At 43.3% G+C, this 25,413-nt stretch overlaps 1 protein-coding gene across 3 annotated transcripts in view; it reads left to right on the forward strand.

Annotated features, from left to right (window-relative positions):
• LOC122934193 (cytochrome P450 2C5-like) overlaps nucleotides 1–19,780 on the forward strand; it is a 64,087-nt gene extending 44,307 nt beyond the window's left edge. For all 3 annotated transcript variants that reach the window (XM_044289475.1, XM_044289476.1, XM_044289477.1), the window contains 5 exons: nucleotides 176–352; nucleotides 1,163–1,304; nucleotides 5,365–5,549; nucleotides 6,071–6,212; nucleotides 18,655–19,780. In XM_044289475.1, coding sequence (XP_044145410.1) covers nucleotides 176–352; nucleotides 1,163–1,304; nucleotides 5,365–5,549; nucleotides 6,071–6,212; nucleotides 18,655–18,839 — 831 coding nt within the window. In that variant the 3' untranslated portion in view covers nucleotides 18,840–19,780. The remainder of the gene's footprint in view (nucleotides 1–175; nucleotides 353–1,162; nucleotides 1,305–5,364; nucleotides 5,550–6,070; nucleotides 6,213–18,654) is intronic.
• The last annotated feature ends 5,633 nt before the right edge of the window (nucleotides 19,781–25,413 follow it).

Genomic DNA, 25,413 nt, shown 5'->3' on the forward strand with positions numbered 1-25,413 from the left:
GTTGATAGGATGCGCCCCCAAAAAATAAGTATCATATCATAACAAATGAACTAGCACAGAATAAGGGGTCTAAAAACATGATGATGAAAGGGAGGCGATCATATGGAGGACAATAACTTTACTCTTGATGTTGTTGGCATTGTGAATAATCCTATGTGTGCTTTACCTCTACAAGTTGTACAACATGTACCCTAACATAATGCGCTGGTTACCTGGAGGACATAGGACAGTTTTCAAAAATAATTCGACATTAAAAAACTTTATAATGGAAACGTTCACCATGCAGAAGAGTCGACTGGACATTAATCACCAGGAGAACTTCATTGATGCCTTTCTGATAAAGCAACTAGAGGTAACCTGTAATTCTCATGTAAGATGTCACCAGAAGTCCTCAGTGGATAAAATCTAATTTATCCTAATGTAAACATTAGTGTTGAGAGAATCAAAGTTAACAAAGTGGACTTTGATCCGAATTTCAGGAAAAATGTATTTTGTCACAAAGCCGAATTCCCTCGCTCTTTATGGTAATATTTTTTTTTTCCTGAAATGGCAGTAAAAAACAAAAAAATACATACTCACCTCATCCATTTGGAAACCATCTTGATTGAAGGAAACGCGCCAAATCTTGTGCGTGCTGACGTGTGATGTCACCATAACAATGGCCACTATAAGGAAGTAACTTATACTAGTGAACAATAAATATAACACAGAAAACAATTAAATGAATTGGCTTTCAGAAGCCATAGCTGGGACAGCACAATTGTGCAGAGCTGTAAGACAGGATCAATAGGCCTCTAGTGTGTACTATGCCTTCTTCACATGTCACACATTTCATGCAGAGGAATACAGAGGTGTTTTCCTGTTGAATTCTTTATGAACCTGACACCTGCTTTGTTCTTTACGATGCCATATTACAGGGGTATTCTCACAGTACGGTGCTACACCTAACACACTGAGCCTCCTGAACATGGCTCAGCTATGTGCATAAGACCTGTGAGTACATAGCTGCAGTCCAAAGCATATCATACATAATAACTTCATAGATACATCAAGTTGCATACCAAATTCTGGCACATCCACATCCCCTTCTGCTATGTGTTTATGCATATTGTAATCCGACATGACCAGCCTTCATTCACTCTTGTCTTCTTCTATATTTCAGAATAGTCCTGAATCGGATCTGTACTTTCACAATAGCAACTTAATCATGCTTGTTTCCAATTTGTTTGTTGCCGGGTTGGAAACTACTTCTACAACTCTGAGATGGGGCCTCCTGTTGATGATGAAATATCCCGAGGTCCAAAGTAAGAGACCATTAAACAGTTGGGTTGAAGCACTTTTATCTGAGCAGAGGCCAAGGGATGTGATGGCCTCATAGCAGTGATGGTCAAAGCACCGCCTTCTAGGGGCCTTTGATGCCATCTAATAGCAACATATTAATTTTAAGGTCCCTTGTCCATCTGTTTGCAGTGGACCATTGGTTATGCTTGTGCCATTATTCACAGAGTCACAGAGATCCATATTTAATTCCCATCAAGTTCAGCCATATTTTCCCCATACAAGGTCCTGCCACATGCCCCATATAGACTCCGACCACATACCCCTCATACATTGTGGAGTTATTTTGCCTAATATGTACAGTGCGGCCATATACAGACGTGGACAAAATTGTTGGTACCCTTTGGTCAATGAAAGAAAAAGTCACAATGGTCACAGAAATAACTTTAATCTGACAAAAGTAATAATAAATTAAAATTCTATAAATGTTAACCAATGAAAGTCAGACATTGTTTTTCAACCATGCTTCAACAGAATTATGTAAAAAAATAAACTCATGAAACAGGCATGGACAAAAATGATGGTACCCCTAGAAAACACAGAACATAATGTGACCAAAGGGACATGTTAATTCAAGGTGTGTCCACTAATTAGCATCACAGGTGTCTACAACCTTGTAATCAGCCATTGGGCCTATATATATGGCTCCAGGTAATCACTGTGTTGTTTGGTGATATGGTGTGTACCACACTCGACATGGACCAGAGGAAGCAAAGGAAAGAGCTGTCTCAAGAGATCAGAAAGAAAATTATAGACAAGCATGTTAAAGGTAAAGGCTATAAGACCATCTCCAAGCAACTAGATGTTCCTGTGAGTACAGTTGCACATATTATTCATAAGTTTAAGATCCATGTGACTGTAGCCAACCTCCCTGGACGTGGCCGCAGGAGGAAAATTGATGACAAATCTAAGAGACGGATAATCCGAATGGTAACAAAAGAGCCTAGAAAGACTTCTAAAGAGATTCAAGGTGAACTTCATGCTCAAGGAACATCAGTGTCAGATCGCACCATCCGTCGTTGTTTGAGCCAAAGTGGACTACATGGGAGACGACCAAGGAGGACACCATTGTTGAAAACGAATCATAAAAAAGCAAGACTGGAATATGCCAAACTACATGTTGACAAGCCACAAAGCTTCTGGGAGAATGTCCTGTGGACAGATGAGACAAAAATCGAAGTTTTTGCCAAGGCACATCAGCTGTATGTTCACAGACGAAAAAATGAAGCATATCAAGAAAAGAACACTGTCCCTACTGTGAAACATGGAGGAGGCTCTGTTATGTTCTGGGGCTGCTTTGCTGCGTCTGGCACAGGGTGTCTTGAATCTGTGCAGGGTACAATGAAATCTCAAGACTATCAAGGAATTCTAGAGAGAAATGTACTAGCCAGTGTCAGAAAGCTTGGTCTCAGTCGCAGGTCATGGGTCTTGCAACAGGACAATGACCCAAAACACACCGCTAAAAACACCCAAGAATGGCTAAGAGGAAAAAATTGGACTATTCTAAAGTGGCCTTCTATGAGCCCTGACCTCAATCCTATTGAGCATCTTTGGAAGGAGCTGAAACATGCAGTCTGGAAAAGGCACCCTTCAAACCGGACACAACTGGAGCAGTTTGCTCATGAGGAGTGGGCCAAAATACCTGCTGAGAGGTGCAGATGTCTCATTGACAGTTACAGGAAGCGTTTGATTGCAGTGATTGCCTCAAAAGGTTGCGCAACAAAATATTAAGTTAGGGGTACCATCATTTTTGTCCATGCCTGTTTCATGAGTTTATTTTTTTACATAATTCTGTTGAAGCATGGTTGAAAAACAATGTCTGACTTTCATTGGTTAACATTTATAGAATTTTAATTTATTATTACTTTTGTCAGATTAAAGTTATTTCTGTGACCATTGTGACTTTTTCTTTCATTGACCAAAGGGTACCAACAATTTTGTCCACGTCTGTATCTGAAATATACAGTGCATCCTAACAACATGCAACCACAAGACTCCTATATACTGTGCCGATCCAGTCACTGCTGCCTGTATAGTGTCAAGATAGACTCTTTCCCCCCTTATTGCTCAGTTACTCCTCAGCGTGTACGTTAGGCCGAATCATTATTTGATCCCACCACCTAATAATGGCTGACTTATTAGTATTTCCACTAAAACATAGAAACAGAATAACTAAAACTCAAATAAAGTTGCATACTCAGTGGGAGGAGGGAGGATGAGTATAGAGAGCGGCCACAGGGTGGGCACCTGATCGTTGTATGCTAGTAGCCCACTGCTACTCTATAAAGAATTTTGATTTTAAGTTAAGGGGTTGTCTGACCTAGGAGCCAACCAACCCAATCTTCGAAACCTGTAAACAATCATACAGTATGTTCACAGTCCCGCATTCCCGGTTGCTTCTGCTCTCCTTTGGCTTGGTCCTTTGACTGATGTAACCAATCACTGGCCTCAGCAGACCAATGTCCTAGAATTTCATATCAATTCTAATGATGTGCTAATAATAACCTGTGAGCAAGTACATGCAAAATGGGGATCACACCAGAAAATAAAAGGTGTACATTTTATTGGATCAATTTAAAAATAATTAAAAACCCCAAGAACAGGAGCTTCCGAAGTAAATGATGGGAGACTCTCCCCTCACAGCAGAGTTCATAATACAGCTTTAGAGGTCCCAATAATATTCAAAAATATTCTGAATAATCTTAAGTGAGTACTTATAATGAAATAATAAAAATCAGCCATTACAATATAACATGATTAAACATAATCCCCCAAAAATATAATGTAACATTAAATGTCTAAATATAATATAAAGTTACGGTGCTAACTAAGAATAAAGTGCATAGACTTTTCCAAGTGGAACACCAGGTTGCTACCTCTTGAGGAGGATAGGCACACGAGGCAGCTGGTCCAGGCGGACCAGGAAGTACCTGAGTAGATACTAGAAGTACAAGCGTAGTCAGGCAGGCGGGGTCATAACCAGAAACAACAGTGCAGGAACGAAGGATGAGGCAGAGGCGTAGTCAGACAGGCAAAAGGTCAGGGCAGGCGGCACTGGAACAGGTCAGGAAATCCGGATCGGCAACAGGAGAGTCAAGGCAAGCAGACAGGGGTCAGACGAGTAGCAGAATCCAGGAACAAGGCATAAGTCAGGCACACACATGAGTATCAGGAGCTTAGAAAACTCAAGGACCTTGACATTGAGGCATCTGGGAAGGGGGCTGAGCCATTTTAGTACCTGCAGGAGAGTCTGGGTTGGTCAATGAGGTCACATGACCCAACCCATGCAGCCCAGGGAGTGATGCACGCCACCCCTAGGGCAGTGTAACAAGAAACCAGCAGCAAGCCTGCTGTGACCAGGGCTGAGTGAAACCTGTGGAGCAGAACCCTCAGCACCACAGCACGTAGAGCGACAGAGGACTGCAGTGGTGTACGGAAGGATCACCACTGCGCACGGCGCCCAGGACTACGGCGGTAAGCGAGGAAACTGTGGCGTACAGCAGCTGCTGTTACATTTTGAACATTTGATTATTTTTTTTACAAGCTATTTTTTAGAGTCCTTGTTCTTTTTAGTAAAATACAATCAGTACATCAAAATTAAAGGTATAACAAATACAAGTTATAAATGACTTGCAGGACAGCACCCATATATTACTTATATGGGTGGTGCCCTTACTACTGTATGTTTTTTGATCAGTTTCAATGGTGTGCTAATGACTCACAATTCTAGCACATGTGACCACTGAGACCAGTGATTAGTCACAACACTCGCAAGACCAAACCACTTCCAGTCCAGTGGGGATCTGAAGCAGCCAGGAACGGGGTTGTAGCACACTAACAATAGGACTGTGGACATTGGACACTGGTTCTAAGAATTGGGTTGGTTGGCTCCTAGGCCGGAATAACCCTTTAACATTGTATGACCTACAGTATAACAAATCATCTGCAATGGATTTACCCTTTGAAGGGTTAAATAACCTATAATATCACTTATACATTATATAAACCATTGTAAAACATTTTTAGAAAAAGTTCAAAAGGAAATTGAACAAGTCATTGGCTTTCGCCAGCCCCAGATCGAACATCGCAAGCAAATGCCCTACACGGACGCTGTAATACATGAGATTCAGAGATTTGGGAATATTATACCTGCTATTGCTCCACATGCTACAGCTCAAGACGTGATGTTCAGAGGCTACTTCCTGCCAAAAGTAAGAGAGAGATTTCATCGTTTAGAAATGATTAAAGTTGTTGTCTGCTTTTAAAATCTATTTTCATATAGCCTTTTAGAAATTCTTACTCTAGATGCATCTGTAAACAGTGTCTCTTACACTGGAAGACCCAGCCTATTGATTTCAGTAGAAACCGTGCAATACTTAATTTCACCTGTGGGGGCGTTGCAGGGAAATGGAACGCCTACTGCCAGGTTCCTCCACAGATTACACCTGATCACTAAGCGGAACCACTTTGAAGTCCAGATATAACTGTACTCAAAGGTTTCATTGTGAATAAAATTATGGACACCATCATCTCTAGTGGCACTGCCAATGGAGTAAAGGTTGTCCTTATAATTTATATAGTGCCATAATCTTCCATGGTGCAGTACACTGTAATGGTGGCAATGTATTGTAGAACCATGCAGCATATGACCACTCGGTTAACAGGCCCCTTTGTAGATATTACATCATTCTCAGTCACGTATGTCATTTACCCCATTATCCTGTATTTGCAGGGCACCCATGTTCTTCCATTACTGGCTACTGTACTGAAGGACAAAAAATACTTCGAAAAACCGGATGAATTTTATCCAGAACATTTTCTCAATTCTCAAGGACATTTTATGAAAAATGAAGCATTTCTGCCTTTCTCAGCAGGTATAGTAACATGGGGTATAGTATTATGGAGTCTTCAGGCAGAAATTGCTGCTTGTTCGGCACCTGTTCTATGTTTTTTGGAATATGATGAAGATTTAAATAGTTGCTTCTCGTGTCAGTGGTCATAAGATACAGTGTACAGATGTAAGAGAGCCACTCTTGACAATATTTGAAACTACGGAAGGTAGATTACAATAAGTCATGTATTAAGTGAGGCAAACATTTTTAACATATGCCCTGTCCACTTATATAGAGTATGTCTCCAACTTAAAATATAGTTTTGCATGAGACCCCATTTGTCAAACACCAAATGGATTACAGACCACTTAGCAGAACTCTTAAACAAATACCCCAGACCAGACCACATAGCCAAATACAGACCTGAGACTCTGAACTAATACAGACTGCAGATCAGGCCATCTAACCAAATGCAGAACCACGACCACTAAACTGATACATTTCCAGACTGGACTCCCTAAATAAATATTGACCCCAGACCCAAACTAAACTTCCTAAACTTACCGTATATAGACCAAAATACCCTTTACAAATACATAACCCCTATAGTAATACAAATCCCACACCACATCTCATAAATGCTGACCCCAGGGCATACCGTCTAAACAAATACAGGCTCCACATTGCTCAAAGGAGCTGTTCATGTAACACCCCAGAGTGGTGTTACCACTCCTGCACCCTGCTATAGTCTTTATTGGGCTAACACCAATGCCATCTATGTATTTTGTTCAGGTCCTCCACAATGTGCATTCCTAAACTGTTTGCAACTGTTATGTTAATGTAATGTGCCTGGTTCACCAGCAGGTGACAGCAAATATGGCAGAGCTGTACTTAGATCGAATGGAACTTTCCATTCCATTCTAACCCCCCTCTGGAGAGAAGTGGGCTAGCCCTAATTCCTGCAGGAAGGGTGGGGACCAGTTAGTTCCAGTCTAGTTAAGGGTGTGCAGAGGCATGTCTCTGCTGGATGTGCCCATGCCAGCCAGAGAACCTTAAGCTCTGCTGGCCATGGAGGCCAAAGCATAGAAGCCTCAGGAGCCAGGAGATTAGTTCCTCGGCTGAAACATAAGTCCAACTACAGAGAGAAGTGCAGCATAAAGAAGAATCAAAGTTATTAAGTCAGCTTGTCAGTACAGCCGAGTGAGAGAAAGATATAGCAGTGTTGAGTTTGTCTGCCAGTTTAATGCTAAAGCCTCCTGGAACCAAGACAAAGCCTGAGAATTAGTGTTGATCGAGTACCACAGTGCTCGGGTGCTCGGGTTCCCTGGCTGAGCACATCTTGATGTTCGGTGCTCTACCGAGCACCCGAGTATAATGGAAGTCAATTCGAGAACCCGAGAATTGAACCAGGCACCCCGTGCTCTAAAGAGGAGAGGGTGCCTGGTTCATAGGAAAATGTCAGAAATGTCAGAAATATGGAAACACCGCCGAAATGGTTCAGAAACAGCATGGGGAGGATGTCTGGATGCATCTTGGACTGCCAGGTCGCTGCTGGGAACGATGTTGTCTGAGTAGTACGCCACTTTTACAGACTGACAATAATACGCACCAAACCAAAGAAAAAAAAATATTTTAGAGGAAAAATTGATAGGAAACATTATTTCCTGTATATTTACTTGTATATAAAGTGCAAGTTCAGCCAAAAATGTTGTTGATTTTCGGGGCATGATTAAGAGGGACGGCCGGTGGCATCCGTATTGCGCCGCTAGAGGTGAAATTTGTGGATCGGCGCAAGACGAACTACAGTAAAAGCAATTGCCAAGAATGTTTTCATTAATCAACAAAGAAAGTCGGAGGTTCGAAGACGATCCAACAGGTGATCTGGAGGCATTATTCCTATGAACTGCCAAGCAGCTTCCGGGAAACCAAAGTCTTTGGGTTCTGGGGGGAATATGGTTGCATAGCTGAAACTTAAACAAATTGACACAAGGGCACCACCAGGAGTGGAGCCTGCGGCTTAATTTCACTCTCGGGGAGGTAGTGACAATAATTAACTATACAGGACTCTTAGGAGGCCCTGTTATTGGAATGAGTAATACAAAATTACAGGGAATGTCACTGGTATTTAGGTTGAGGAAACGTTATACAGGAGAGGTACCACAGGTAATGTCACTGTTCGCAGCGTCTACACAAAAAGTACACTGTATGTCACAGATATGCGAGGGCCTGCAGGTGAGCTGACCAGCGAAAACATTATGGGCGAGGGCCTGCTGCCGCTTTGTTGACTCTAGATAGCTTCTGCCTGATCGCAAGTCCCCATGACGTCGACGATCCATTTGGATGTCAGCCCTATAAAATGTAGAGCAAGTTTTCCACAAGGACCTTCTGGTATAGCACCGTTTTGCTTGTCCTCTCCACCAGAGAAATAGGAGATGATACGTTCTCTTTGTAGTGGATGTCGAAAAGGGTGAACAACCAATAATCCGTGTTGTCTAAAATGGGTATACCGCACGTGTCGCGGAAAGGCAGCCTAACATAAAGTCATCCATGTGTGCCAGAGTACCAACAGCCAAGACTTCGCTTTCATCATCAGGAGGTGAGCTGACCTTGTAAAATATTGTAGGGGAGATGATAGCAGAAGAAAAAAGCACCGCGGCACTCACCACTGGTCACAAAGTTGCACAATACACATCGTGGACGCAGACAGGACACAGGTGAATGAACAGGCCAAGGGCTTTGATACTCATGACTTGTGTGCTGCTTTCATTATCACACTGTGTAAAAAACATCTCTGCGTCCACTCTTCCTTCATTTATGGCTGCATCGCATGGATCCAGTGATGCTATATTTGTATCCATCGTGATCTCGACACACATATTGCTTTAGCGTGCTCTGGTTGCCCAGAAGACAAAGTCTGAATATATCACAAGGAATGAGAGAAAAGAACGCAACCGGCACTGCTACATGCACCCATGCAGTCACTGGAGCACATAAAGCACTTGGATCCCGAACCTTCACGGTGGTGCTCTGTCGGTGATATAGTAGTTATGATGATAGCAGAAGAAAAAAGCACCGTGGCACTCACCACTGGTCACAAAGTTGCTGTTTTGTAGGGGAGAGCCTGCTGGTGAGCTGACCATTTAAAAAATTGTGTTGACGACGGCCTGCTGCTGAGCTGACCATTTAAAAAATTGTGTGGATGAGGGCCTGCTGCCGAGCTGACCTTCTAAAAAATTGTGTGGTCGAGTGCCTGCTGCCGAGCTGACCATTTTAAAAATTGTGTGGACGAGGAACTGCTGCCGAGCTTACCATCTAAAAAAATTTGTGGGTGAGGGCCTGCTGCCGAGCTGACCATCTAAAACATTTTGTGGGTGAGGGCCTGCTGCCGAGCTGACCATGTAAACAATGTTGTGGATAAGGGCCTGCTGCCAAGCTGAGCAGTTAAAAAACTTTTGTGAATGAGGGCCTGGTGCCGAACTGACCATTACATTTTTTTTGTGGACGAGGCATTGCTACCGAGCTGATCATTTTAAAAATTGTGTGGACGAGGGCCTGCTGCCGAGCTGACCATTTAAAACATTTTGTGGATGAGAGCCACAGCTCAGTCTGGTCCTTTATCCCCTGCCACAGCTCTGCGGCGGTGTGCTGTTTGTCACCCAAGCAAATTAGTTTGAGCATGGCCTGTTGCCGCTTCCTCACTACAGTGCTACACTGCTTTCAGCTACTGACTGATGGCTGACTGGTTCTGCAAGATACGGCATACATATTAGGACATCATCCACAACTCCATCCTCCGTCAGGCAAAACTCCATCAGCCCTCAGACATCAGACAAAACTCCGTCCTCCGTCAGACAAAACTCCATCAGCCCTCAGACATCAGACAAAACTCCGTCCTCCATCAGGCAAAACTCCATCAGACCTCAGACATCAGACAAAACTCTGTCCTCCATCAGGCAAAACTCCATCAGCCCTCAGACATCAGACAAAACTCCGTCCTCCGTCACCCAAAACTCCATCAGACCTCAAACATCAGACAAAACTCCGTCCTCCGTCACCCAAAACTCCATCAGACCTCAAACATCAGACAAAACTCCGTCCTCCGTCACCCAAAACTCCATCAGACCTCAGACATCAGACAAAACTCCGTCCTCCGTCAGGCAAAACTCCATCAGACCTCAGACATCAGACAAAACTCCGTCCTCCGTCAGGCAAAACTCCATCAGACCTCAGACATCAGCTAAAACTCTGTCCTCCCTCAGACATCAGCCAAAACTCCGTCCTCCCTAACTCAAAATACACCCTACTACACACACTCTTCACCTGACGGAGCTGCTAGCTGCTGGAGAAGCAAAGGACCTGTGATGACGTCATGACCATGTGACGAGTCACGTGTGTGGGAGGGGTCAGATGTGCACAGCAGCTGGTAGAGTGTACAGAACAGTAGCCATCAAATAGAGCTCTGTACTAGAGATGTGTGTGTAACCTGCATGTAGCAGGGCTGTGTACTGTGTTACAGAGATGTATGTGTAACCTGCAGGTAGCAGATCTGTATGTGTAACCTGCAGGTAGCAGTGCTGTGTACTGTGTAGCAGAGATGTATGTGTAACCTGCAGGTAGCAGAGCTGTGTACTGTGTTACAGAGATGTATGTGTAACCTGCAGGTAGCAGATCTGTATGTGTAACCTGCAGGTAGCAGTGCTGTGTACTGTGTAGCAGATCTGTATGTGTAACCTGCAGGTAGCAGAGCTGTGTACTGTGTAGCAGATCTGTATGTGTAACCTGCAGGTAGCAGAGCTGTGTACTGTGTAGTAGATCTGTATGTGTAACCTGCATGTAGCAGAGCTGTGTACTGTGTTACAGAGATGTATGTGTAACCTGCAGGTAGCAGAGCTGTGTACTGTGTAGCAGATCTGTATGTGTAACCTGCATGTAGCAGAGCTGTGTACTGTGTTACAGAGATGTATGTGTAACCTGCATGTAGCAGAGCTGTGTACTGTGTTACAGAGATGTATGTGTAACCTGCAGGTAGCAGAGCTGTGTACTGTGTAGCAGATCTGTATGTGTAACCTGCATGTAGCAGAGCTGTGTACTGTGTTACAGAGATGTATGTGTAACCTGCATGTAGCAGAGCTGTTTACTGTGTTACAGAGATGTATGTGTAACCTGCAGGTAGCAGATCTGTATGTGTAACCTGCAGGTAGCAGAGCTGTGTACTGTGTAGCAGATCTGTATGTGTAACCTGCAGGTAGCAGAGCTGTGTACTGTGTAGTAGATCTGTATGTGTAACCTGCATGTAGCAGAGCTGTGTACTGTGTTACAGAGATGTATGTGTAACCTGCAGGTAGCAGAGCTGTGTACTGTGTAGCAGATCTGTATGTGTAACCTGCAGGTAGCAGAGCTGTGTACTGTGTAGCAGATCTGTATGTGTAACCTGCATGTAGCAGAGCTGTGTACTGTGTAGCAGAGCTGTATGTGTAACCTGCATGTAGCAGAGCTGTGTACTGTGTAGCAGAGCTGTATGTGTAACCTGCATGTAGCAGTGCTGTGTACTGTGTAGCAGAGCTGTATTTGTAACCTGAATGTAGCAGAGCTCTGTACTGTGTAGCAGAGCTGTATGTGTAATCTGCATGTATCAGAGCTGTGTGCTGTGTAGCGGAGCTGTATGTGTAACCTGCATGTAGCAGGCTGTGTACTGTGTTACAGGGATGTATGTGCAACCTGCATGTAGCAGTGCTGTGTACTGTATTACAGAGATGTGTGTGTAACCGCATGTAGCAGAGCTTTTTACTGTGTAACAGAGATGTGTGTGTAACCTGGGAACTATAAAAAAGTGTAAAATAAAACATAAAAATTCAGATCACCCCCCTTTTCCCAAAATGAAAATAAAAGAACTAAAAAAATACACATCATGGGTGTCGCAATGTGTAAAAACACCCATTGTATAAAAATATATTCCCCATACAGCAAAAGGCAAAACAGAAGAAAAAAAAAAGAGTCCAAATGTCCGATTCGCCGTTTTTGGTCGCTTCATTTGCTACAAAAATGTAAATAAAAAGTGATCAAAAAGTCTTAAACACCCCAGAATGGTATTAGCGAAAAGTTCAGATTGCCCCGCAAAAAATGAGCCCCCACCCAGCTCTGTATACATAATTACAAAAAAGTTATAGAGCTCAAAATATGACGACAAAAAAAAAAATCTGATTCTGTAAATCTCCTGTCACTCCGAGTTACTCAGAATTGGTCGCCCTAATTAATAAATACATGCAACATGAATGCACATATGCCGCTTCACACGGATCACAAGTGTTAGGCCTCTTGCACATGAACGTTGTTGGTCCATTCCGTGCATTGGGGACAGCAATTTGCAGTCCCCAATGCACGGGCAACGTGCGTGCAGCGGCCGGGACAGATCCAGACCCATTCAACTTGAATGGGTCCGTGAATATGTTCTACTTTTTTGCTGTGCGGAGGCATGGCCAGAAACACCACGGAAGCACTCTGTAGTGCTTCTGTGGGGATCCGATCCGTGTTTCTGTTCCGTTCAAGTGAATGGGTCGACATCATGGATGCGGGATGCACACGGCTGGTGCCCTGTGTATTGCGGAACCGCCGTATGTGGTCCACAATACGACCACAGGCACACAGCGACCATGTGCAAGAGGCCTTACAAAGATGGGATTTATGGTGCACATCCTCTTGTGCTTCCCATATTCCACAGATTTATATCACACAGCTACTTACAGTTGTGCTGATAAGTTTACATACCCTTGCAGAATTTATGATTTCTTAAAGGGGTATTCTCATCTTCCCTTTTTCATACTTACCTTCCTTGAGCGTGACGTTCACTTCCTGTATTCTTCTCCCGGCCGGGCCGCGCTTGCGCAGAAGACTGAAGATTCTCTCCCGGCCGGGCCGCGCAATGTCCTGAACGCGCACAGCGCCGCGCATGTGCCATGGTGACTTATTCCTGGCCTGTATAGTACAGAGTCGGCGTGCGCATTCGCGGCTCTGTACTATACTGGCCAGGAAGAAGTCATCATGGCGCATGCGCGGCGGCATGCGCGTTCAGGACATTGCGCGGCCCAGCCGGGAGAGAATTTTCCGTCTTCTGCGCAAGCGTGGCCCGGCTGGATTCGACAGGAGAGGTGGCCGTGACCAGGGGAGACCAAAGACAACATCAGGTAAGAGGGGACTTATTTTCTAAAAAAGGATGGGAATTGGGTAATAAAATGTATTTAGAAAAATTATCACTGTCAAATCATTAACAGATGTAACAGTGATCATTAAGATGAGAATACCCCTTTAACCATTGTTCAGAGAATATGATTGATACCACGGACACTTCTCTCTCGCTCATGGTTAGTGGTCGGCTGAAGCCATTTATGTCAAACAACGGTGTTTACTCTTTATAAATCATAATCACAACACAAACTCCCCAAATGACCCTGATCAGAAGTTTACACACCCCAGGTCTTAATACCATGTATTGCCCCCTATAACATCAATGACAGCTTGAAGTCTTTTGTGGTAGTTATGGATGAGGCTCTTTATTTTCTCAGATGGTAAAACTGCCCATTCTTCCTGTTGAAAAAAAAAAAGCAATTCCACCACAGTTTTACGTGATTTTTATTTACGACATTCGATGTGCGATAAAACTGACTGGTTACTTTTATTCTACAGGTCAGATCGAATCCGGCAATACCTTATATGTATAGTTTTTCTTGCGTTTTAATAGTGATAAAAAAATAAAAATATCCGATTTTTTTGGTCGCCATATTTTGAGCCCCATAACTTTTTTGTGATTATGTGTACAGAGCTGGATGGGGGCTCATTTTTTGCGGGGCAATCTAAACTTTTTACTGATACCATTCTGGGTGTTTAAGACTTTTTGATCACTTTTTATTTACATTTTTGTAGCAAATTAAGTGACCAAAAACGGCGAATCGGACATTTGGACTCTTTTTTTTTTCTGTTTTGCTGTTTGCCGTAAAGGGAATATATTTTTATACAATGGGCGTTTTTACACATTGCGAAACCCATGATGTGTCTTTTATTTTAATTTTGGGAAAAGGGGGGTGATCTGAATATTTATGTTTTTTTTTTACACTTTTTTATAGTTCCCAGGTTACACACACATCTCTGTAACACAGTACACAGCTCTGCTACATGCGGTTAGACAAACTGCTCTATATACACAGTACACAGCTCTGCTACCTGCAGGTTGCACATACATCCCTGTAACACAGTACACAGCTCTGCTACATGCAGGTTACACATACAGCTCTGCTACACAGTACACAGCACTTCTACATGCAGGTTACACACACATCTCTGTAACACAGTACACAGCTCTGCTACATGCTGTTACGCACACTGCTCTATATACACAGTACAAAGCTCTGCTACATGCAGGTTACACACACATCTCTGTAACACAGTACACATCTCTGCTACACAGTACACAGCACTGCTACCTGCAGGTTGCACATACATCCCTGTAACACAGTACACAGCTCTGCTACATGCAGGTTACACATACAGCTCTGCTACACAGTACACAGCACTTCTACATGCAGGTTACACACACATCTCTGTAACACAGTACACAGCTCTGCTACATGCTGTTACGCACACTGCTCTATATACACAGTACACAGCTCTGCTACATGCAGGTTACACACACATCTCTGTAACACAGTACACATCTCTGCTACACAGTACACAGCACTGCTACCTGCAGGTTGCACATACATCCCTGTAACACAGTACACAGCTCTGCTACATGCAGGTTACACATACAGCTCTGCTACACAGTACACAGCACTTCTACATGCAGGTTACACGTACATCTCTGTAACACAGTACACAGCTCTGCTACATACAGGTTACACATACATCTCTGTAACACAGTACACAGCTCTGCTACATGCAGGTTACACATACATCTCTGTACCACAGTACACAGATCTGCTACCTGCAGGTTACACACACATCTCTGTAACACAGTACACAGCTCTGCTACATGCGGTTAGACAAACTGCTCTATATACACAGTACACAGCTCTGCTACCTGCAGGTTGCACATACATCCCTGTAACACAGTACACAGCTCTGCTACATGCAGGTTACACATACAGCTCTGCTACACAGTACACAGCACTTCTACATGCAGGTTACACACACATCTCTGTAACACAGTACACAGCTCTGCTACATGCTGTTACGCACACTGCTCTATATACACAGTACAAAGCTCTGCTACATGCAGGTTACACACACATCTCTGTAACACAGTACACATCTCTGCTACACAGTACACAGCACTGCTACCTGCAGGTTGCACATACATCCCTGTAACACAGTACACAGCTCTGCTACATGCAGGTTACACATACAGCTCTGCTACACAGTACACAGCACTTCTACATGCAGGTTACACACACATCTCTGTAACACAGTACACAGCTCTGCTACATGCTGTTACACACACTGCTCTATATACACAGTACACAGCTCTGCTACATGCAGGTTACACACACATCTCTGTAACACAGTACACATCTCTGCTACACAGTACACAGCACTGCTACCTGCAGGTTGCACATACATCCCTGTAACACAGTACACAGCTCTGCTACATGCAGGTTACACATACAGCTCTGCTACACAGTTCACAGCTCTGCTACATGCAGGTTACACATACAGCTCTGCTACACAGTACACAGCTCTGCTACATGCAGGTTACACATACAGATCTGCTATACAGTACACAGCTCTGCTACCTGCAGGTTACACGTACATCTCTGTAACACAGTACACAGCTCTGCTACATACAGGTTACACATACATCTCTGTAACACAGTACACAGCTCTGCTACATGCAGGTTACACATACATCTCTGTACCACAGTACACAGATCTGCTACCTGCAGGTTACACATACATCTCTGTAACACAGTACACAGCTCTGCTACATGCAGGTAACACATACATCTCTGTAACACAGTACACAGCTCTGCTACATGCAGGTTACACACACATCTCTAGTACAGAGCTCTATTTGATGGCTACTGTTCTGTACACTCTACCAGCTGCTGTGCACATCTGACCCCTCCCACACATGTGACTCGTCACATGGTCATGATGTCATCACAGGTCCTTTTTTCTCTCCAGCAGCTAGCAGCTCCGTCAGGTGAAGAGTGTGTGTAGTAGGGCGTATTTTGAGTTAGGGAGGACGGAGTTTTGGCTGATGTCTGAGGGAGGACGGAGTTTTGGCTGATGTCTGAGGGAGGACAGAGTTTTAGCTGATGTTTGAAGTCTGATGGAGTTTTGCCTGATGGAGGACGGAGTTTTGTCTGATGTCTGAGGTCTGATGGAGTTTTGGGTGACGGAGGACGGAGTTTTGTCTGATGTCTGAGGGAGGACGGAGTTTTGGCTGATGTCTGAGGGAGGACAGAGTTTTAGCTGATGTTTGAGGTCTGATGGAGTTTTGCCTGATGGAGGACGGAGTTTTGTCTGATGTCTGAGGTCTGATGGAGTTTTGTCTGACGGAGGATGGAGTTTTGCCTGATGGAGGACGGAGTTTTGTCTGATGTCTGAGGGCTGATGGAGTTTTGCCTGACGGAGGATGGAGTTGTGGATGATGTCTGACGATGTCCTAATATGTATGCCGTAGCAAGATGATAATTCAGAGGTGGAAGTGGAGGAGGAGGCGGAGGAGGAGAATAGGGGGTTGCATCCACTAACGTAGGTGGCGGTGGAAACCCTGATGGAAGTAGGGCCCTCAATCCTTGGCATTAGTAGCATCTTTGCCATCCCAGGGTACGACTCGCTCCCGGCCTCCACAACCTTCACCCAATGTGCCGTCATGGAAATGTAGTGTCCCTGCGAAAAGCGCAAGTAATGTCGCTGCCACCACCGCCTAATAAAAAATAAACTGAATGAATATCACTGATATTTAGGATGCGCACGCATTATACAGGAGGTAAAGCGCAATTAATGTCGCTGCCACCATCGCCTAATAAAAAATTACACTGAATGAATGTCACTGATATTTAGGATGTGCACCCGTTATATAGGAGATTTGGCGCTGGTAATGTCGCTGTCAGCAGCAGCAAAAAATTTTGACTGAACTTCACTGATATTTCGGATACGCAAACCTTATACAAGAGATGTAGTGCAGCTAATGTCACTGTCCGCAGCGGACACTGTCTACGTTAAAAATACTCTGGATGTCAGATTTTTTAGGGATGCGCACACTTTAAACAGGAGATATGATGCGGATAATTTAACTGTCCGCAGCGTACACCGCCTATTGAAAGATGTAATTTAATGTCACAGAAAACTTTTAAAACTGCACACGTTACACAGCAGATGTGGGCCTGGTAAGGTCACTGTCAGAAGGGGACACTGTCTATTGAAAAATAAAATGTTATGTCAGAGAAAAATTTTAGAAGCGCACAATTTACAAAACAGATGTGGGCCTGGTCAGGTCACTGTCAGAAGGGGACACCGTCTATGGAAAAAGTGCACTGGATGTCATTGACATTTTAGGGATGCACACTTTACACCGGAGATGTGGCGTGGATAATTTAACCATTACACGGTATTTAGTGCAGGGAGTAGACTCGAGCATTGCGCTCGAGCATGTGTGGTACTCGGCCGAGTACCGCCATGTGCCGAGTATAGCAATACTCGAGCCGAACTGGTATTCGGCCGAGCATGCTCGCTCAACACTACTTAGACTGTTTGGAGAAACGTTTATTAAAGTAAAGCTGCCATTGGACTTCATCTCAAGGTCTGAACTCAAGTTATTTCTTCAAATCAATCAATTATTCCCCCTTTTTATTGCTTCGGAGCCAAAGCCTGGGGTCCAGCGTTATCCAGGTAGGAGCACCGTGACACACATAAAGAGATATTTAGGCCGATATACACTACTCGGCATTTCCTACACCTGGGATGCGCGTTATATAGAGGGCTCTGAGGGGAGGCCACCTGTCGCATTCACCTCTCGGTTCCTTTCCAGCAGACCCCTAACATGGTTGAACCTGTGGAATCATACTTACTGTACCTGGTCCCTGCTCCTGGGTTTTGGCTCCTTCTCTTCCCTGCTAATGCTGCACATCTTTGGTCTCCTCACATAACCATCTAGTTTAACATGGGTCATGTGACTGCTGCATGACTGGCCACAGTGATGACATGTTACTGGGTCACATGACACATGGGGGATACATCACTGCTCTGATGTGACCTGTGGTAAACCAGATGTTCATGTGGGTATATCAGAGATTTACAGCAGCAGTGGGGAAGTGAAGAAGCCAAAACCCAGCAGCGGAAATTAGGTAAGCAAGAAAGGCCCTTGGGGTTGAAGAACCCCTTTAAAAAATTCTAGAACTGACATTCTCAATTATTACAGACTTGAGACCAACCTAAACCAATATAGACTTAGACTCCCTAATCTAAATATATATATTTTTTCTTCTAGGTAAAAGACGGTGCACTGGAGAGATTCTGGCTAATGCTGAACTGTTCCTCTTCTTTACAAGACTGTTGCAGAACTTTTCTTTCCAGGCTCCTCCTGGCACTGATGTGGATATTACCCCTGTAGTTGGGTTCACCAGTGCTCCCATGATCCATGAAATGTGTGCTGTGCCACGTCATAATGACTAACTGGGCTGGTGGAGCCCCATGGTCAAAAAACTTTGGTGGGGGTCTCACCCAAATAAGTGTCATATACTTTGTGGCTGTTTAATTTAGCCACACCATTGGTGCTTTGTTGTCCTCTTCAAATGTCAACAATGATGACATCTTCTCTATGACACCTGACCACACTCTCCACTGCTGTAAAATGTATGGCAATAATCATGAAAGCTTGGCCACCAAATATCATCTAGTCATAAGAGCTGACAGAGAGGATGTTAAAACTTTAATATTGATGGAGAGACGTGTTCCCATGTCTTGTGCTATGTCTTGTCTGTTAATTGCTTGAAGGTGGTGGGCCCAACAATTACCTGCTTTGCCCACACTATAATCTAGCCTTGATAACTAGTGCTGTGAAAAATATTGGGCAATTCTCCCATCTGCCCATAGGATATCAAAAAATCATCCAGAGTCACCATTGGTCACCTCTCTTACCAAGGTTCTTCTCTGCTGATTACTTAGTTTTGTGGGGAAGCCAACTCAAAGAGTCTTGGTTGTTCCAAATGTCTTCCATTTAAGAATTATAGAGACCACTCTGTCCTTGGGACCTTTAGGACCATGTTCAATCAACTGAATTTACCACTGGTGAAGTCTAATCAAGGTGTGGAAACATCTCAGAGATGATCAAGAGAAATGGTAGGCCCCCAGGGCTGAACTTCAAATGTCATAGGAAAGGATCTAAATATGTACAGTGGTCAATCAAATTACAATATTGTTTCCGACTGTTGTAAGTTGAAACGAGTTGAAACCATTGTACTTGAGTAATGGTCAGTTGAAAAAGCCCAAAATGTCATCCAAGGACAATAAAGATTTAATAAATATAAGCAGATACCTAAGACAGATAAAACAATTCCTTACATATAACAGTCAGCATTAGCTGCTAACTATGAAAGCAAGAAAAATAAAAAATATATAAAGATAGAAATACAAACAAAAAAAAGATAAATATATATATATATATATATATATATATATATATATATATACATAGTCCAGAAAAATGGGCGGCACTCCAAGATAAAGTACAAGTGAACTTTATTCACCCAGGTGGTGCAACGTTTCGGTTCTGCACTAGAACCTTTTTCAAGGTTCTAGTGCAGAAAAGGTTCTAGTGCAGAACCGAAACGTTGCACCACCTGGGTGAATAAAGTTCACTTGTACTTTTTCTTGGAGTGCCGCCCATTTTTCTGGACTACAAAATTGGGGTAAGAAGCCTAATCCCCTGGAGACGTGCACCCTATTTCCACTAGACTGCGTACCAGTGCCGCCATTTTTCCTTTGTATATATATATATATATATATATATATATATAGTTCACCACTGCGTTTTACATCTTCTAGCGGCATCGCAGACCTCGGTTTGAAGTGGGTTCCATTCACAGATTTTGGTATTAAAGTAGTGAGAGAACAATTTGAAAAGGACCCTGATATGAGTGATACACAGTGAGATTTCATTTGTCAATGCCTTGATTTTTGTTTGAGTTACAATTATTTTTGGTTCCAGAATAATTTCTATTTGCAGCAAACCGGTATGGCGATGGGGGCGAAATTCGCCCCCAGTTTTGCAAATCTATACAGGTCAGCATGGGAGAATGAAAATATCAAGCCCATACTATACCAACAACAACTGAGTGGTAGACTCACATTATGGAAGAGATAGATAGACGATTGTCTTATAATGTCGGAGGGTGAACAACAAGGGTTAACAGATTATTTAAATAGTATAAATAGCAATAGCTGGAACCTAACCTTTACTAGTAAAATTTGCTCTGAGAGTGTGAATTTTCTCGATCTCACTATCTTTATACAGGATAACAAAATAAAAACAAAAACCTTCTTCAAGCCCTCTGATGTTAATGGATATATTGACACAACCAGTTGCCATCATAGCCCTTGGATAGCAAATATCCCCAAAGGATAGCTTATGCGAGTCAATAGGAACTGTACCGATATCGAGGATTACAGAGAACAGAGTAAAAATCAGTGAAAGTATGGAAATAGGGGGAAAGGGAAAAGAACCAGAGTAGATAAGGAAAGGACTATAGGTTTACTTTTTTCACCCAGTTTAGTGCGATCACAGGGCCAGTGAAAAATAAATTATGAAAAAACTGGTCAGTTTTGAAAAATGACCCTATTTTAGGAGCAGTTATCCCAGCAAAACCAGAGGTACTGTACCAAAAAGCGCCCAACCTACGTAATGTTTTGGTACATACAGGGAGTGCAGAATTATTAGGCAAGTTGTATTTTTGAGGATTAATTTTATTATTGAACAACAACCATGTTCTCAATGAACCCAAAAAACTCATTAATATCAAAGCTGAATATTTTTGGAAGTAGTTTTTAGTTTGTTTTTAGTTTTAGCTATTTTAGGGGGATATCTGTGTGTGCAGGTGACTATTACTGTGCATAATTATTAGGCAACTAAACAAAAAACAAATATATACCCATTTCATAGATTGCATATGGATGGGCACTCATATAAGGAGGTATAGGACACAATTTATTAATAAAAATTAACAATAAAAATACAATTTATTAATAAAAATACTCTATTGAGTTGCGAACAATCCTGATTTGTAACTGAGGCTGGCGGTCCAATTATCCGCGTTGTGGCACCTGATGGTAAATCCTGATTGCAGGGAAAGGGTTATTGGAACAGCCAGCTTCCGTCAAATCAGGCAAATTATTCTACAACAGGGTACATACATAAAATGCTCAACACATTTGGCTAAACAAAATAAAAATGCTGTAATTTGGTCCTATATATAGAAATGCACAGTGAGTGCTGGATTGTCACTGGGTAATTGTCTCAATGAGTTAAGCTTATATCCAGAAATGGTGTTCCACATGTGTAGCAGTCTCTGTAGAAAAATTAAACTTCCTTTTGTATCTAGACTGTTGTTACATTTGTATCAAAGTTCAATCTTTAAATGCGGTTCTTAGTATCTTTCCTCCTGGTATTTAGAGTGATGACTTTACAAGTTTTAACCCACTATGTGGGCTTACCTTTGCCTGCGTTCCTCTGCTCGCTGAGTGGGTTCACGCTCCACAATGTATGCCGGCGTCCCGGCTCTGGAGTTCGCCGCGTCCCACGTGTCTCTCAGCTGGCTGCAGGGTTTAGCTCAGTAGGAGGATTGCGTATCTCTCTGACGCAGGTTGATGACGTCTTAGGGTCTCTGTTCTTACGAGATAAGACCGTTCTTTTTCGTTTAGTGCACTATTGTTTGTAGATGATAAAGTATTTAGTCCAGGGTATTCCACCAGACGCATTTCGGGGAGACGCTGTCCCCTTCCTGATGCCACTGGGACCCTTAGACGTCATCAACCTGCGTCAGAGAGATACGCAATCCTCCTACTGAGCTAAACCCTGCAGCCAGCTGAGAGACACGTGGGACGCAGCGAACTCCAGAGCCGGGACGCCGGCATACATTGTGGAGCGTGAACCCACTCAGCGAGCAGAGGAACGCAGGCAAAGGTAAGCCCACATAGTGGGTTAAAACTTGTAAAGTCATCACGTCTAAATACCAGGAGGAAAGATACTAAGAACCGCATTTAAAGATTGAACTTTGATACAAATGTAACAACAGTCTAGATACAAAAGGAAGTTAAATGTTTCTACAGAGACTGCTACACATGTGGAACACCATTTCTGGATGACAATCCAGCACTCACTGTGCATTTCTATATATAGGACCAAATTACAGCATTTTTATTTTGTTTAGCCAAATGTGTTGAGCATTTTATGTATGTACCCTGTTGTAGAATAATTTGCCTGATTTGACGGAAGCTGGCTGTTCCAATAACCCTTTCCCTGCAATCAGGATTTACCATCAGGTGCCACAACGCGGATAATTGGACCGCCAGCCTCAGTTACAAATCAGGATTGTTCGCAACTCAATAGAGTATTTTTATGTATAAATTGTATTTTTATTGTTAATTTTTATTAATAAATTGTGTCCTATACCTCCTTATATGAGTGCCCATCCATATGCAATCTATAACTTAACCACTTTTTGAGGGGTGATCTCAAATTTTGTTTGGTGCACCTACCCTGAGGGTAACAGAGGTGAGCGGATCTCTTGAAACCTTTTAAAAATTTGTTTATATACCCATTTCAATTATTTATTTTTACCAGTGAAACCAATATAACATTTCAACATTCACAAATATACATTTCTGACATTCAAAAACAAAACAAAAACAAATCAGTGACCAATATAGCCACCTTTCTTTGCAAGGACACTCAAAAGCCTGCCATCCATGGATTCTGTCAGTGTTTTGATCTGTTCACCATCAACATTGCGTGCAGCAGCAACCACACCCTCCCAGACACTGTTCAGAGAGGTGTACTGTTTTCCCTCCTTGTAAATCTCACATTTGATGATGAACCACAGGTTCTCAATGGGGTTCAGATCAGGTGAACAAGGAGGCCATGTCATTAGATTTTCTTCTTTTATACCCTTTCTTGCCAGCCACGCTGTGGAGTACTTGGACGCGTGTGATGGAGCATTGTCCTGCATGAAAATCATGTTTTTCTTGAAGGATGCAGACTTCTTCCTGTACCACTGCTTGAAGAAGGTGTCTTCCAGAAACTGGCAGTAGGACTGGGAGTTGAGCTTGACTCCATCCTCAACCCGAAAAGGCCCCACAAGCTCATCTTTGATGATACCAGCCCAAACCAGTACTCCACCTCCACCTTGCTGGCGTCTGAGTCGGACTGGAGCTCTCTGCCCTTTACCAATCCAGCCACGGGCCCATCCATCTGGCCCATCAAGACTCACTCTCATTTCATCAGTCCATAAAACCTTAGAAAAATCAGTCTTGAGATATTTCTTGGCCCAGTCTTGACGTTTCAGCTTGTGTGTCTTGTTCAGTGGTGGTCGTCATTCAGCCTTTCTTACCTTGGCCATGTCTCTGAGTATTGCACACATTGTGCTTTTGAGCACTCCAGTGATGTTGCAGCTCTGAAATATGGCCAAACTGGTGGCAAGTGGCATCTTGGCAGCTGCACGCTTGACTTTTCTCAGTTCATGGGCAGTTATTTTGCACCTTGGTTTTTCCACACGCTTCTTGCGACCCTGTTGACTATTTTGAATGAAACGCTTGATTGTTCGATGATCACGCTTCAGAAGTGCTGCATCCCTCTGCAAGATATCTCACTATTTTTGACTTTTCTGAGCCTGTCAAGTCCTTCTTTTGACCCATTTTGCCAAAGGAAAGGAAGTTGCCTAATAATTATGCACACCTGATATAGGGTGTTGATGTCATTAGACCACACCCCTTCTCATTACAGAGATGCACATCACCTAATATGCTTAATTGGTAGTAGGCTTTCGAGCCTATACAGCTTGGAGTAAGACAACATGCATAAAGAGGATGATGTGGTCAAAATACTCATTTGCCTAATAATTTTGCACTCCCTGTAGTCATATCCCCACTAAAGTTGAAAAGAAAGAAATTAATTCACATGGTGCAGTTTTTTGCATTGCTTGCAGGAATCGCACCATAGAAGAAAAAATAAAATGAATATACAGAAGATAACATCGAAGAGTGGTGTAGCGTATGAGATTAAAGGAGAAATAAACTTTGAACACATGGGAGTAATATATTTATTAAAAGGTCCCTGTGGGCTATACTATATTGGGAAGACCTTCCGCAAGCTTAAAACTAGAATCCAGGAACATATTAATAACATCAAAAAAGGCCTGGAAAGCCATAGTGTGTCAATGCATTTTTTTAAAAAGGCATAGAAAAGACCCAAAAGGTCTATGGTTTGCGGGAATTGAAAAGGTCAAATCAAACTGGCGGGGTGGAGACCCAGTGGCGAACATTAACCGCCGGGAGGTTGAGTGGATCTATAGAATGTGTTCCCTACAACCGGATGGATTGAACATTGACTTAAAGAGAACCTGTCACCTGGAAAACACATATAAAACCAACCACAGTACCTTAAAGTATCCCCCAGTGTGTTGTTAATCATGATTTTCTTTCTTCATTCTGTCTCCTCATATTTGTTGAAATCGCCGTTTTAATGTCTGTTAGTGCATTCTCCAAGTCAGGCTTGAAGTCAAGGGGGAAGTGGCTTCTTGCTTCAAGGCACGATAAGCCCACCTCTTACCCCTCCTCTTTACATTGTGATGGACATCTTGCCGTGATGACGAGACCGCGCTCTTCTCGCGCATGCACCGGCGCTGCCTGTTACAGCGCGATCCCGATGTTCTGTCAGAAAACCTTAAATCGCCAGATTCCCTTACCTAACGTGATTTCCAGGCCGGCACCCCCCCAGAAGTCACGTGGGATAAGGGAATCTGATGATTTAAGGTTTTCTGACAGAACACCGTCCGTCGCTTCTCATCTTTAGCATGAGCGTGATCACTGGCATGCGTTCTCCAATGCCTGAAGCCAGTGATCACGCTAAAAACGAGAAGCGACGGCCGGGCGCGAGCGCGATAGAACTGAATGGCGCATGCGCAATCTGCAAAATGAAGGCGGTGAGTGAGGGAGCTGGAATTGCGCTGTAGCAGGCAGTGCACGGCACATGCGT

The sequence above is a fragment of the Bufo gargarizans genome, chromosome 4, assembly GCF_014858855.1.
Source record: "Bufo gargarizans isolate SCDJY-AF-19 chromosome 4, ASM1485885v1, whole genome shotgun sequence".
NCBI lineage: Eukaryota > Metazoa > Chordata > Amphibia > Anura > Bufonidae > Bufo > Bufo gargarizans.